Source organism: Lolium rigidum, chromosome 2 (assembly GCF_022539505.1).
Source record: "Lolium rigidum isolate FL_2022 chromosome 2, APGP_CSIRO_Lrig_0.1, whole genome shotgun sequence".
NCBI lineage: Eukaryota > Viridiplantae > Streptophyta > Magnoliopsida > Poales > Poaceae > Lolium > Lolium rigidum.
Genome location: NC_061509.1, coordinates 159490799 through 159506653, shown reverse-complemented (window position 1 = coordinate 159506653; position 15855 = coordinate 159490799). Strand labels below are relative to the sequence as shown.

The following is a 15855-nucleotide window of genomic DNA, read 5'->3' as shown; positions in this document are numbered from 1 at the left end:
GAACTTGAACACATTCGAGATTATTTGCAAAATTAAACGGTTGATATCTTTTGATTAGTGCATAAAATAACTGATTGAGATCCCATGATTACTTGCATAAATTAACTGATTGAGATCCAATATTACTTGCATAAATTAACCGAACAGCCGAACCCCAAATCAAGAAGTGATCAAAACAAAATGGAATAAAATCGGCGCAGATATTAGCCCAATACTCATCCATCTACAGATCCATCTACACCAGCAAAAATAGGGTTCAAAAAGGAATGGGGAACAAAAAAGGAAGCAAACCGTAGTTACCTCGTTCCATGGGTCCTCCGGGGAGGTGTCGTAGGGGTTCGGGGGCGGGACGTACGTCACGGGGTCGTAGGGGTCCCATCCCGCCGGGATCTGACTGCCACCGGCGGCAGCAGCCTCCGATGCACCGGCGGCGGCGGCGGCGGCGGCGGCCGTCGAGGAGACGGGGCCGAAGATGGAGGCGTCGCGCTTCGAGCCAACCTCGACGATGGGATTGGCATTCTCCTTGTCCATCTCTCCGGCGGAGGAAGAGGAAGAGGAAGAGGGAGAGGGAGAGGGTTTTTGCTTTGGAGAAGATGATGGGACGTGGGAGAGAGTTGGCGATGCGTGAGCGAGTGAGAGTGACAGAGACAGTGTGAGGAGGCGTCTATAAAGGCGAGGGGTGGTTAATGCGACCCGCGTGCACGGGTGCACGTCTGCACGTCTTGGACTTCTGCAACGCGACACGCGTCCACGATTGCACGTCTCGACTTCTCCACCGCGACCCGCGTCTACGCGTCAACAATTGCACGTGTCCTCGAGTCTAACCCTGGAAATTTAGATATACTCGGGTATACCCTCGAGTCTTATACTAGCATTTTTTGTGTGCTCAATTTTCCCCTCGAGTGCTAATACCGGCTAGTGCAATATACTCAGTTTTACCCTCAAGTGGCTGGTCAACAGAGAGTCAACAAATGGGATTAACTAGTTAAATGAGTCATTTAATGTGCAAAAAAATCCTAAAAGAGTGGCACTTACTCATGGAGTCTTTACCACAAATTGACACTTCTCAAATCATAGATAAATCATAGATAAATCAAGTTTTACCACAAATTGCCACTTCTCAAATCACCTAGTAGCTATGAAGGTGCATGGTTTTCCACAATAAGCCCTTCCCAAAACAGCTTCCCCCAAATCATACTTTGTCTAAATGAGGCCACAATTCTCACACTCGATGTATATTGGTATTGCAAATAGTTTGAGGTAGGCCAAGATGGGTTTCATTGTACAAAACACGCATTTTCCATTTTTTAAATCTCATATTTGAATCCCTTAGTCTATTTACTACTCAGGTGCCCTTGGTTTCTTGATATTACTCAGTTTTGCCCTCTCTCTTCACAAATTCTCGCAGACGTGCATCATCGCTCTGATTGGTCTAGCCCATGTCACGCGGATCGTGCCCACCGACCGTTGATCGTATGATATAGGGAACGGGAAGGATAACCCCCCTCTCTCTCTGTTGGCGGCTAATTAGCTTGCTGAAGGGCGGTTTTCTGTATTATTTTTCACGCGCTAAAAATTATAAACTGTTTTAGGCGTTATTTTTCACGCAAAAAATGATAAACCATCACCGATTTGTTGTTACCATTACTTTTCACGCAAAAAAAATGATAAACCATCACCGATTTGTTGTTGCCATTACTTTTCACGCAAAAAAATGATAAACCATCAACAATTTGTTGTAGCCATTACTTTTCACGCAAAAAAAAAATGATAAACCATCACCGATTTGTTGTTGCCATTACTTTTCACGCAAAAAATGATAAACCATCAACAATTTGTTGTAGCCATTACTTTTACGCAAAAAATGATAAACCATCAACAATTTGTTGTTGCCATTACTTTTCACGCAAAAAATATGATAAACCATCAACAATTTGTTGTAGCCATTACTTTTCACGCAAAAAATGATAAACCATCAACAATTTGTTGTAGCCATTACTTTTCACGCAAAAAATGATAAACCATCAACAATTTGTTGTAGCCATTACTTTTCACGCAAAAGAATGATAAACCATCAACAATTTGTTGTAGCCATTACTTTTCACGCGAGAAAAACCTAATTTGTTACAAAAGCTGGTTTCGAGTGAGACCTAACCAAGTTTGGCATACATGATGGCATACCTATAACAACAAGGAATATCTAAAAGGGAAAGTTTCAGAAAATTTAGGGTGAAAATGATGCCATACATGATGCTTGTTTTTCGAGGTTTTGACCTGAAAATCAATTGGGTATTGTAAAGGGAAATAAAAAGTTCGAAAAATGTAAAAACGAAACAATCTATCTATCTATGTATAGAAGATCAGCTTGTATGAAATTTGAGGTTATTTAGAGAAGGTAGAAAAAATCACCTTGTTAGAAAAGCTGGTTTCAGCGAGACGAAACGGCATGCGCTTAAGCAAAGTGATTTTTTCGAACATCTCCAAATGACCCCAAATTTTCCATACATTATGCCATACGTGTAACAACAAGGAACCCTATCTAAAAAGTGTCAAAAAAGTTTGCCCAACCGTATAGCTCTATCAAAAAGAACCTCACCATGGCGCTAGTATAATTTTGGGATAGTTACAAACTTTCGTTACCTAACCTTCAACATGAAACTTGTTTCAAATTCATTTTGGCCTACAAGAAACAAATCCCAACTTGATTCGAGCACCACAGCCTCCAAACGATGCCGATGCCGATATCGGCATGGTCGGAACGGCTATGCTCGCCGCCACTCTGCTAGGTCAACGTCGGGATGCACCCTCAATCCCGTCCCCTCATTCGATCAGCGACACACCGGAGATACCGCCGAGGCCAATGCCGAACGTACATGCCGATGCCAATGCCGATCATGCATGCACGCCGCCGTGGGCACGGCCACGCCGACCCGCTATGCTGGACGCCACGGACCGCCGCGAGGTCTTTCCCTTCGCCACCACACTCTCCTAGCACCCACCTATACACGCCGGAAAGGAGAGACACTAGTTTTCTCTACATTGCTCGCGTTCGTGTCCGACACGGTCGGTCAAAGTTTTGAGGTGGTCGTCGATGTCGTCGACCATTTCTTCTCTTCTTTGCATGGTTAAACGCGTCTAGTTCATATCTATCTAATGCGTCCGGTCTCGCCTCATGCGGTTCTTTGTGGACGTCGATCTCATCTCGGCACCCCGCATGCCACCTCCTCCGTGCCATCGCTCGTAGAGCTCCGTTTAAAAATCTAATCCTACCCGTGTATTGCCCCTTGTATCGGCGTCATGGCCGTACTTGTCATTTGATATACCGAAGCCCCACTCGTTCGCGTTTTGGTCGGGGATACGGCGATGCTTACGGTCAAACAAAGATGGATGGTCCGACGTGTCTTTGCGGGCTCTACGTGGCCCCACTAGTCGGAAGATAACGGTCAACCGTCGGGCAACCGGCCGTTACATCACGTGTGATGGTTTCAGACAAACGCTTGGGTAAAACTGAGGAAAAACTAAGGAGCTGGGGAAAACTGAGCACAACTAAGGACCCGAGGGCACGAAAATAGAAATCCCATTTTTCAATGGTGGCAAGTCAAGCATATCATAGATTTTCTTAGGCATAACAGAAATACTTGCACCAATATCACATAAAGCATTACAATCAAAATCATTGACCTTCATCTTAATGATGGGATCCCAACCATCTTCTAACTTCCTAGGAATAGAAGTTTCAAGTTTTAATTTATCTTCTCTAGCTTTTATGAGAGCATTTGTAATATGTTTTGTAAAGGCCAAATTTATAGCACTAGCATTAGGACTTCTAGCAAGTTTTTGTAAGAACTTAATAACTTCAGAGATATGACAATCATCAAAATATAAACCATTATGATCTACAGCAATGGGATCATTGTCCCCAATATTTTGAAAAATTTCAGCAGTTTTATCACAAGCAGTTTCAGCAGTTTTAGCAGTTTCAGGCAATTTTGCACGCTTTGCACTAGGAGTAGAAACATTGCCAACACCAATTATTTTATCATTGATAGTAGGAGGTTTAGCAACATGTGAAGCATCAACATTACTAGTGGTGGTAATAGTCCAAACTTTAGCTACATTATTCTCTTTAGCTAGTTTTTCTTCTCTTTCCCACCTAGCATGCAATTCAGCCATCAATCTAATATTTTCATTAATTCGAACTTGGATGGCGTTTGCTGTAGAAAATGACTTAATATCTTTATCTTCTTTAGGCATAACTTTCAATTTTAAAAGATCAACATCAGAGGCAAGACTATGAACCTTAGAAGCAAGAACATCAATTTTACCAAGCTTTTCTTCAACATATTTATTAAAAGCAGTTTGTGTACTAATAAATTCTTTAAGCATGGCTTCAAGACCAGGGGGTACACTCCTATTATTGTTGTAAGAATTACCATAAGAATTACCATAACCATTACCATTATTAGAAGGATATGGCCTATAGTTGTTACCAGAATTATTCCTATAAGCATTGTTGTTGAAATTATTATTTTTAATGAAGTTCACATCAAGATGCTCTTCTTGAGCAACCAATGAGGCTAAAGGAACATTATTAGGATCAACATTAGATCTACCATTCACAAGCATAGACATAATACTATCAATCTTATCACTCAAGGAGGAGATTTCTTCAACAGAATTTACCTTCTTACCTTGTGGAGCTCTTTCCGTGTGTTCGGAGTAATTTATCATCATATCATCAAGAAGCTTTGTTGCCGCGCCTAAGGTGATGGACATAAAAGTACCTCCAGCAGCTGAATCCAATAGGTTCCGCGAAGAAAAGTTCAGTCCTGCATAAAAGGTTTGGATGATCATCCAAGTAGTTAGTCCATGGGTAGGGCAATTCTTTACCAAAGATTTCATTCTTTCCCATGCTTGAGCAATATGTTCATTATCCAATTGCTTAAAATTCATTATGCTACTTCTCAAAGATATAATTTTAGCAGGAGGATAATATCTACCAATAAAAGCATCCTTACATTTAGTTCATGAATCAATACTATTCTTAGGCAAAGATAGCAACCAATCTTTAGCTCTTCCTCTTAAGGAGAAAGGAAACAATTTTAATTTTATAATGTCACCATCTACATCCTTATACTTTTGCATTTCACAAAGTTCAACAAAATTATTAAGATGGGCAGTGGCATCATCGGAACTAACACCGGAAAATTGCTCTCTCATAACAAGATTTAGTAAAGCAGGTTTAATTTCAAAAAATTCTGCTGTAGTAGCAGGTGGAGCAATAGGTGTGCATAGGAAATCATTATTATTTGTGCTAGTGAAGTCACACAACTTAGTATTCTCAGGAGTACCCATTTTAGCAGTAGTAAATAAAGCAAACTAAATAAAGTAAATGCAAGTAACTAATTTTTTTGTGTTTTTAATATAGAGAACGCAAACAAGACAGTAAATAAAGTGAAGCTAGTACTAATTTTTTTGTATTTTTGATATAGAGAACAAACAAAGCAGTAAATAAAATAAAGTAAAGCAAGACAAAAACAAAGTAAAGAGATTGGATGTGGGAGACTCCCCTTGCAGCGTGTCTTGATCTCCTCGGCAACGGCGCCAGAAATTTAGCTTGATGACGCGTAGAGCACACGCCCGTTGGGAATCCCAAGTGGAAGCTGTGATGCGTACAACAGCAAGTTTCCCTCAGTAAGAAACCAAGGTTATCGAACCAGTAGGAGTCAAGGATCACGTGAAGGTCGTTGGTGACGGTGTGTAGTGCGGCGCAACACCAGGGATTCCGGCGCTAACGTGGAACCTGCACAACACAATCAAAGTACTTTGCCCCAACGTAACAGTGAGGTTGTCAATCTCACCGGCTTGCTGTAAACAAAGGATTAAATGTATAGTGTGGAAGATGATGTTTGTTTGCGAAGAACAGTAAAGAATAAGTATTGCAGTAGATTGTATTTCAGATGTAAAAGAATGGACCGGGGTCCACAGGTCACTAGTGGTGTCTCTCCAATAAGATAAATAGCATGTTGGGTGAACAAATTACAGTTGGACAATTGACAAATAGAGAGGGCATAAGAATGCACATACATATCACGATGACTACTATGAGATTTAATCAGGGCATTACGACAAAGTACATAGACCGCTATCCAGACATGCATCTATGCCCAAAAAGTCCACCTTCAGGTTAGCATCCGCACCCCTTCCAGTATTAAGTTGCAAACAACAGACAATTGCATTAAGTATGGTGTGTAATGTAATCAACACAAATATCCTTAGGCAAAGCATTGATGTTTTATCCCTAGTGGCAACAGCACATCCACAACCTTAGAACTTTCGTCACATCGTCCCGCATTCAATGGAGGCATGAACCCACTATCGAGCATAAATACTCCCTCTTGGAGTTACAAGTATCAACTTGGCCAGAGCCTCTACTAGCAACGGAGAGCATGCAAGAACATAAACAACACATATATGATAGATTGATAATCAACTTGACATAGTATTCCATATTCATCGGATCCCAACAAATACAACATGTAGCATTACAAATAGATGATCTTGATCATGATAGGAAGCTCACAAGATCTAACATGATAGCACAAGAGGAGAAGACAACCATCTAGCTACTGCTATGGACCCATAGTCCAGGGGTGCACTACTCACACATCAATCCGGAGGCGATCATGGTGATGAAGAGTCCTCCGGGAGATGATTCCCCTCTCCGGCAGGGTGCCGGAGGCGATCTCCTGAATCCCCCGAGATGGGATTGGCGGCGGCTGCGTCTCTGGAAGTATTTCCGTATCGTGGCTCTCGGTAATAGGGTTTCGCGACGGAGAGTATATGTAGGTGGAAGGGCAGAGTCGGAGGAGGCACGAGGGCCCCACACCATAGGGCGGCGCAGGCTCCACCCAGGCCGCGCGGCCCTGTGGTCTGGGCGCCTCATCGCCCCACTTCGTATCCCCTTCGGTCTTCTGGAAGTTCCGTGGAAAAATAAGACCCTGGGCGTTGATTTCGTCCAATTCCGAGAATATTTCCTTTGTAGGATTTACGAAACCAAAAACAGCAGAAAACAACAAGCTGGCTCTTCGGCATCTCGTCAATAGGTTAGTGCCGGAAAATGCATAATAATGACATAAAGTGTGTATAAAACATGTGAGTATCATCATAAAAGTAGCATGGAACATAAGAAATTATAGATACGTTTGAGACGTATCAGTGCTGTCCCAACATCCTTCATTGGATTTGATAGCAATCGCGCAAGCTGATGGCAACATAAGTCAGTTCTTTCCTGCTTTTAAGACCCCTGCCTCCATTGCAGTTGATATGATGGAAAACAACACAGAAGTAGATGAAATGGTAGGAATTCCACATGAATAACTTTGATGACACTGCAACTCTGTTGTAATTATAACTTATGCTTCTGACAATTTTCTGCTCCCGAATGTTCAAATGCATTGGGTACAAATTTATTCATGTGCATGATGTAACTTGTTTACACAATCTTAATTTTCTTGTTGCACCATTCTCAAAGAACTTTTTTAAGGATGAATGACTTGCTAGAAATGACATGTTTGCCACTTTTGACAAAGTATCGATACCTCGCAAGATTATCTTCAAAATGCCGGTGGCAATTGTTATGATGTATTTCTTGACTAAGCTGCAAATTTTGATGCGCTAGTCCTTTTGGCATCAGTATTGTGATGCTTTTTTATGAAAAGTACCAGCATCAAATTTTTTGAGTGATCAGCTCATGTTGCGGGTCCAAGAAGCCCGTCGTAATCGCAACTTTGCTACAACCAACAATGCACATTTTTTGCGGCAACCCCCAAGTAACTCGAGGAAACTATGCTCGCTATTGATTCAGTTGCTCTTAGTACCTTCTTGTTTGATGTACAGGCATGGGCCTTCCATAAGTTATATTATCCTCGCCATTAGCAGTGCTCGCATGTTCCCTGAGGCTTTGGCGGAAGACAACGTGTATGATTATTCTATAGGATCCTTTGATTATCTTCCATTGCAGCACTCACATTTTCCCTAAGGCTTAGATGATAAGTTTGGCAATAACCAGCACAGGCGACCCCCGATCTTTTTTATCGATTTTGCTTACTGTACTCATATTTCGAAGTCGACGTTCGCGGTATTATGCGAAAAAATCTTGAAAAAGTTGTTCGGGTGTCCCGAATCAATTAAAAAGCTCATATAAACAAAACTTGAACCTTTATTAATGAGTCTATGACGATAAGATAAACTGATATTGCTATGACTTAAGAAAGCCTTATTAAAAATAAAATCTTATGAAGATAAAGATGTATGCCACCACTCGTCTTCTTAAGTAAGAGGAGGGTCCTTCTTCTCTTGATCCACGCATGAGGTTCCAATGGCTTCCGAAGTGCCGATGATTTCTGTGACGGTGCTGATAGTTTCCGTAGAAGCACTGACAATTACTGCCAAACAGTTAGCACCTTCGACTGAAGCTTTATCATCCGCTGCCGAAGTTTTGACAGTTGGTACTTCCGCTGCAAGATCGTCCAGTTGTTTCTTTGTCTTCTTGCCACTGTCGCCCCCTTAAGCTTAGAGTCTTTGCCTTGAAGAGTCAACTGCTTTGAAGGGAAGTTGATAGTTTTAACTTCTTGCTTAATCCCAAACTTAGCAGCAATCTTCTGGAACTCTCGATCACAGTTATCTGAACGAGAGAAACTTCCATGAACCGTAATGTTGGTCCCATTGTTGCCTGGCATCTTAAGTTTTAGGTACGCATAGTGTGGTACAGCCATGAACTTAGCATAAGCTGGCCTCCCGAGGATAGCGTGGTACTGCGATTTCCAATTTAGTACCTTGAATTCGATCCTTTCTTTCCTGAAATTGTCGGGTTTCCCGAAGACTACATTCAAGGAAATTCTGTCAAGAGGGTATGCTAGCAAGATAGGAACAATGCCATGAAAACATGTATCGGACTCCTGCAACATATTGGTTGTGATGCCCATATTCTTGATTGTGCTTGCGAATATCAAGTTCAATCCGCTTCCACCATCCATGAATACTTTGCTCATACTTAATCCTCCTATCTGTGCTTCGACTACCAAAGCTGCATGACCCGGTCTTGGGATAGACATCGGCCCTGCTGAATAGGATGCTCTACGCATACCAGTCGATGAATTCTGGGACGTTAGCCATGGTGCTCTCTACAAGGTTTATCTCTTTCGTAAGCTTTTTCATCTCTCTCTCCTGGAAACGCCAGTTTTATGAATCATGCTCATCTGACTCGTAAAACTTCTGAATATCGATAAATTGTCGACAGTCCCTGAGCAAATGGCTTGATTTTGTGGCGTTATCCTTAGGGTCGATGTACGCGTGTATGTAACAAGAAGCATTTTGCTGTTCGGAAAGTGGTAACTCTGAAACCCATGGTGGCCGCTCCCTGTAGTTGCCGCGATTTCCCCTAGAACCGCTGCGGTTGTTATCCCGACAATCATCGCACCTATCACCACATTGATCATCGTACCGATCATCACGTCGATCGGAACATTCGGCAAATACAATATTGGTGTCTTCATACCCACGGTCTCTTCTCTTTTTGTGGCGGTCACATCGATGGCCTGAATCATGCTTCTGGTCATCATCTTTGTCATTACTGTGCGGACGCGGTTTCCTCACGTGATCTTCTCCATCAGCCCAACTGTTGGCAATCTCCATAAGCTTAGTAATAGTCTTTGGCTTTTTCCGTCCAAGTTCTTCGATGTAGGATTCTCGTCGGATGCCGCCGCTGAAAGCATCGATCGCTCTGTCGATGGAAACATCCTCGGAAGCTTTTAGGAGTTTGGTAAAACATCCAATGTACGCGCGCATTGATTCCTTCGACTTCTGCTGGCAATGATCCAACTCTTCGATTCCAACGGGCCTTTTGTATGTGGCCTGGAAATTCTTGACGAAAGCATCAACCAAATCTTCCTAGGACTTAACGGATATTTTCGGCAGGCCTCTCAACCATGCTCGTGCCAAATCCTTCAGGTAAGTTGCAGGCACTGCATTGCCGCTATTTAATTTCCCTTGTGTAAGATCACGGTTTGCGGATAATCGTCTATCCAAGACCTCGGCTCCTACTGCCCATCATACTTGGCAGTGTCAGTGGGAGTAGGCTTGAATCTCTTCGGTGGCATTGTCTCCCGGATTTTGTAGCTCAAACAATCGGCTCCTCGAAGTTCACCATCGTACGCCTGGGTTTCCTCGGAATCGTCACTGTCATATCCTTCCCTTGCAGCACGCCAACGACGAGCTTTGTCAATCTTACTCTGTGTAATATCATCACGGGCATCTTTCGATCGATGCTTAGATGCACTGCCTTGATGCGTAGTTTTCTCATTCCTAGGGGTGAGTTTATCTCCAAGGATTGCGAGGCTTTCCAAAGCGCCCCAATGAGCTTGCGCCATTGGATCATTGGGTGTTGGCTGGTGATTTATCAAGTAAGCTGCGAGATTAGTTCGATAGTTTTTGGCCTAAGCATCCCTGTAGTATCCATAGTCATAAAAGAGTTGGAGAGATTCGAGGTGCTCTCCTTGCGTCGTCTTCTGAGAGCCGAGGAATTCGTGGTCGAAATCTCCTTGATCCTTTGTTGCTACAGGACGCGCTTCCATGCGACGCCCTTCGTTGCTCGCTTGATTGATCCACTGCATGTCGGCGTCGATCGAGGTCGGCTTGCTCAGAGGCCAACCGAACCCGATTCCTTTCCAGAATAGTGTGGTACGCGTTGAGGATCCCTGCCGAAACTCCAGAGGGGACTCGAGTGTTATTGGCTACAACATTGCGGGCAATTTCCCACTCTTCCTCAGTGATGGCGTAAGCGCTATCATCGTTGCTGGCGCTAGTCTCGATGTTGCGGTGTCCACCATGATTGACTCATGGGGTATGTTCACCTTCAGAGGTTCCTTCTCCGTTAACAGGGTTGAGGATGGCGTAAATATGGTGATGCTCCGCTCTCCAGGTGGCTACCCTGGCAATGCTGTCGATGCTTTCTTCATATGAGGAGTACTTGGCGCTGCAGACGAACGGCGTGTCATCCGAACCTAGCACGTGCCTGGTGTCGCAATTGATGCAATAGTACGATGTCAGATCGGAGATGCAGAATCGTCGGATCCAACGAACATAGACGATGTCGAACGGCGTGAAGACGATGATGGCGAAGATGCTGGCGTTGATGCTGATAACGTAGCCGCAAATCGACCGAGATCGGAGTCGATGCGGTTGATCCTGCAGCCGTTGAAGCCACAGTTCTTGACGTGCTGGGGGCGAACGGATCGGGCAGTCGAAGAATGCCCTCAGCGTTGACGCAGTAGTGGACGCTCCCGAACGTCATATCCAACCCGCCACGTAGGCCCGAGAAGACCAAACGAGACGAGTCGGTATGCGGAGTAAACTCAAAGGACCCGAAATGAATTGAGTTCCCCAATCTTGGCACGAATGAGTCGATGATGGTGTCGGCGATGCTGGTGGAGTCGTGGTTGACATGATCGAAGCAGCCGATGATGTGCCTTGTGCCGACAGGGTTCCCACAAACGACGCCAATTGACGAGGGTGCTCCCCGGCAATGCCCACCATGAGGGGCTTAGGGTTGATGGAATCCTGCAGGCTGACACGCGACATCGGATACCAAACAAACGGGAAGAGAGATTTACCTAGGTGTGGGGCCCTCGATGAGGTAAAACCCTTACTTCCTGCTTGTCTGATCTTGATTATCGAATATATTGGGTTACAATAGGGTAGCCGATAGGCTGTGGTTGTTGTCTCGTCGAGAGGCTAAGATTCTAGGGTTCTAGGTCTTGACTTGCGGTGAATCTATGTGTTGAAGTTGTGTCTCGGCAGACCCTCTCCTGACCTTTATATAGCAGGCCAGGTCCCGAGAGTTCTATCCGGACTCGACTAGGTTACAAAGAGATCTATTCTAATTTTTCCTTGTATTGCGTCTTCTTGCCTTGCTCGTCAAGAATCCTTCTTCGGGTAGGCCTCCTTTATTGGAACCGATGTATAGGCCCACCTTGGTTATTGGGAAATCTTCATGGCCTCCTGGTTGGGCCAGAGGAGGTAGTCTAATGTTGGTTACCCGAAGGATAATGCCCACATCACTCAGCCTCCTATCCTTTGGTGTGATAACATTGGTGCTACATACCTGTCCAATATTTCATGCCTAAACGAAACACATCGAAGTTGACTATCACTTTGTGTGGAAACGTGTTGCGCAGAAGTTATTTCAAATCAAGTTTGTTTCTTCTAAGGATCAGCTTGCTGATATTTTCACCAAGCCCTCGCCATTGCCTTCATTTGAAGCATGTCGGTGCAATCTTAATCTATTGAGTGTTTCCGGACATAGTTAAGATCGAGGGAGGGTGTTAGATTGTATTCATATTGTAGCCTCACGTGCATTGTATTGTGCATTTGTACACACGTGTATACGTATATTTATTTATCCTATACAGGTCCAAATACCTCTTGCAGAGTGCGAGCAAATGAGTTCCAATTCATTCGTGCGAACGTTTTGCTACCCATTGGATCGGCGATGGCAACATTTTGTTGCCGGTTTCTCCTTCGAGGTGTTGCTCGTGTGTGTTTGGGCGTTTGGCTTGTGTCAATTCCACTAGTTCTATGATGCCCGTGATTGTCACCTGGCGTTAACACCCTTTGTTTAACAACGAAAGAGTAGGAAGATCTCAAGACACCAAACTTCTTATTTCTACGATATCTTTAATTGTTCTATTTTTACTTCTGATAATTCCGTGGTGCTTGGTCTTACTTTTGTCTCTTTATTATGAGCTCTTTCGTTTCAAGCTGACATCCTTAGCAATTAGCATTGGATAGTGGTTGCATTTGCACTACTCATCGTTTAGGTTTTACTAACTGAAACGGGGCTCATGGGCCTTGTAGCTAACTAAGAGCAGTCCAAGGTAAGCTCTCAGAATTCTTTTTCTCAAGTGCTGGACTGATGGCGTTGAAAAAGAAGAGATGAATTTGATGTTGGGCCCGTGCTAGGCATGCAGTGTAGGTGATAACTTCGGAGGCAAGACATGTATACTGCCCCAGGTAATGTAACCTCCCGGTGCTTTTCTTCCAAGTGGGGTGAAAGACCGAACAAAAGGGCAAAGGTCTACCTGATCGGATAACATCGTGAAGATTCTAAAATAGCACTATCTGATGGTCCAATCCGGCAGGGCAAAGCAAATTGTTCAGCCAAACATGGAAGTGAGATAACTGTAAGAAAGGACCAAGTAAAGGCAGATGCAAAAAGACACAGTGCACCGCATAATCCCTCCTTGTCCTTGGCCCCCAACCCAAAGACTGCCATTGGGCGCTTCGTAGCTAAGGTTTTAGCACTGCATGTAGATGCAGAGTATGTCCATGGTCCGTGGATATGCATGGCCGGCTTTGGGCAGAGTCTTGGGATCTCCAAATCTGACTGATTCAGCCCTGTCTGTGTGCCCTGTAGTTTATCTTCTCCTAAGAGTACTTCTGAATTATGATGGCTTGGTGGATCAGAATGGCAACAGAAGAATGCATTGCACTGACAATTGAAAGCTTAGTTTGCAAGTTAAATCGATTGTGCAGGTCGGCGATCAATGCTCTTGCTTATTTTCTATACGGATTGTCCTACCTAATGATTTGTCTCACGCCTTGTTAGCAAGCTGGACTGTTTATCAGTGAGCTAATTAAATCCGAATCTGACTGGGTTTTTTCTTTGGAAGCAGAGAATTGAATTTAGTCTCTTTCGGTGAGATACGTCATAGAGATTATTGCATAGTATATGCTAGTTGAAGAGTTTGAGATCGATATGCTATAAACATGTTTAGTGTCGGAAATTTTCAGACACCAACTCTATGCAATAAATCGCTACCATAACTACAATCGCCTCTTGATACTTCTTAATTAAATATAAGGATTTTATGGAACTAGAGCAATCTATTGGTACTGATACCCATGTTTAGCAATCTATGGCTACTAATAATTACAAGAATCGGTGAATCACCTACATGGTACTTTGAATGGCACCAGAAGAATGCTTGGCACTGACGATTGAAAGCTTAGTTTGCAAGGTAATCCTCAGCAACAGGTCAGCGATCGATGTCAAGATTATCCTACCAAATTATTTTTCTCATGTGTTGTTTGCAAACCTATCTTTTACAGCAATCTGGCGACCTGGTTAAATCTTGATCTTACTGTGTTTTCAGAGAAGTGAATTCAGTCTCTTTCAGTGAGATTCGTCCCAGAGATTGTTGTGTAAATGCTACTTGAAGAGTCCGATATCGATATGCCATGAGAACGTTCGGTGTCGGAATTCTTGAGACATAAACTACGAGCAATAAATCGCTACCTCGCCTCTTGATATTTTCTAAATTAAATGTCAGGATTTTATGGAACTGTAGGTACAACTGAACATGATATTTCTGCCTTGGAGGCCAAGTAGAGCCTGCCAGTGCAAACAATCTCAATTGGCAGAATGGAAGATCCTGGTACAGCATGGTTTTGTAAGTAATCATGTATGAATATGACTGCCACGTATGCCATCAGAAAAGACTATGGTCAAGCTCTATTGATAGACAATATACCATTTCACTATATTATCATTTTTACCCTAGAAAAGAATGAATGTCTGAAACTCCCCCGAGTCCCCACTGCACACACATGAATGAAGGCTCTTTTTGCCGTTGCAACCCAGCCATTCCATTCCCAGATTTGTTCATGAATTCCATCTTCCCCAACCGCCAAAACATTTGTCATGCACTAGCAGCATACAGCGACATGTTGTACTTGTAATTAACCCTACACATACACAGATTCCTATAAACCACTGCCCATCTAAGCAGAGCACAAAACGCAACGCGTGTACAGAGAGAGACGATCGGAAGAGAAGCAAGAAACAACGATCTCCGGCCGCCGCTCGCTTGAAGTGTCATCTCGCCTGCGCGATGGCCTGCTGCAGGTGCTGCAGCGACCTGTGGTAGCTGACGAAGCCCATGAACCAGAACTCGAAGCCGTCGTTGGTGAGCACCTCGATGTACCTCTGCTCGGGCCTGTGCTTGTTCTCGCTGGGCACGGCGCGCGTCACCTTCCGCAGCGGGATCGTCACCTTGTACGGCACCCGGACCTTGCCGCCGTCGGGTGCGGCCACCGCCAGCGAGCGGTCGCTGCGGAACGCGACCCGCTCCGTGGACACGAAGAGCATCCCGGCGATGGGGCCCGCCGTGGTGGACAGGTAGCACTGCGACGCCCTGAGCAGCCGCTCGTTCTTGTCCACGGAGAACCACTGCCGGAACACCTTCTCGACGCCGCCGGCCTGCAGGATCCTGGCGCCCAGCGTGAGCTTCCCCCTGACCGTCTCCGATAGCTTCGGACCCAGGGACACTGCAAAACGTCGGGAACGAGGACGGGTTCAGTCTGACTTTCCAAGGCAAGAAAAACCCGATCTTTTTCCGATTGTTCTTCTTACGCGTTGAATTGAACAAGAAGAGAATATTCAATACTATTAATTACCGTGTTCTTTGATGCCCTGCGCGATCTTGCCCCCCTTCCGGCGAGCTTGGGTCGTGTGATGATCGGTCGCCGCCGTCGAGCCGTTCCCATCGTTGCGACTAGCAGATTGGAAAGAAGCGCCGACGAATCCGGGGTGATCATCGGGTGTGCTGATCGTCTCCTCCGCCGGGAAGTCTGGCTCCTCGATCCCGTAGGCCGTGCTGTTCACCGGGATTCCGATCACATGGTCATGGCTCGTTGACCCCTCCATGGGCGAAACCTTGCGAGGAAAGAAAGGAATAGCGAGAGTTTCTTTGCGCCTTCCTATTGTGCGGTGGTTGCTGTTGCCGGTAAGCTCAG

The 15855-nt window shown here is 44.5% G+C and overlaps 1 protein-coding gene across 1 annotated transcript; it reads right to left on the bottom strand.

Annotated features, from left to right (window-relative positions):
* Positions 1-14690: 14690 nt before the first annotated feature.
* On the bottom strand, positions 14691-15855 carry LOC124687559 (putative GEM-like protein 8). Its single transcript, XM_047221332.1, has 2 exons — positions 15517-15855; positions 14691-15387 (listed from the first exon to the last, which is right to left on the bottom strand). Exons 1-2 carry the CDS (start codon positions 15764-15766, stop codon positions 14936-14938), a joined length of 702 nt encoding a protein of 233 aa, XP_047077288.1. The 5' UTR covers positions 15767-15855; the 3' UTR covers positions 14691-14935.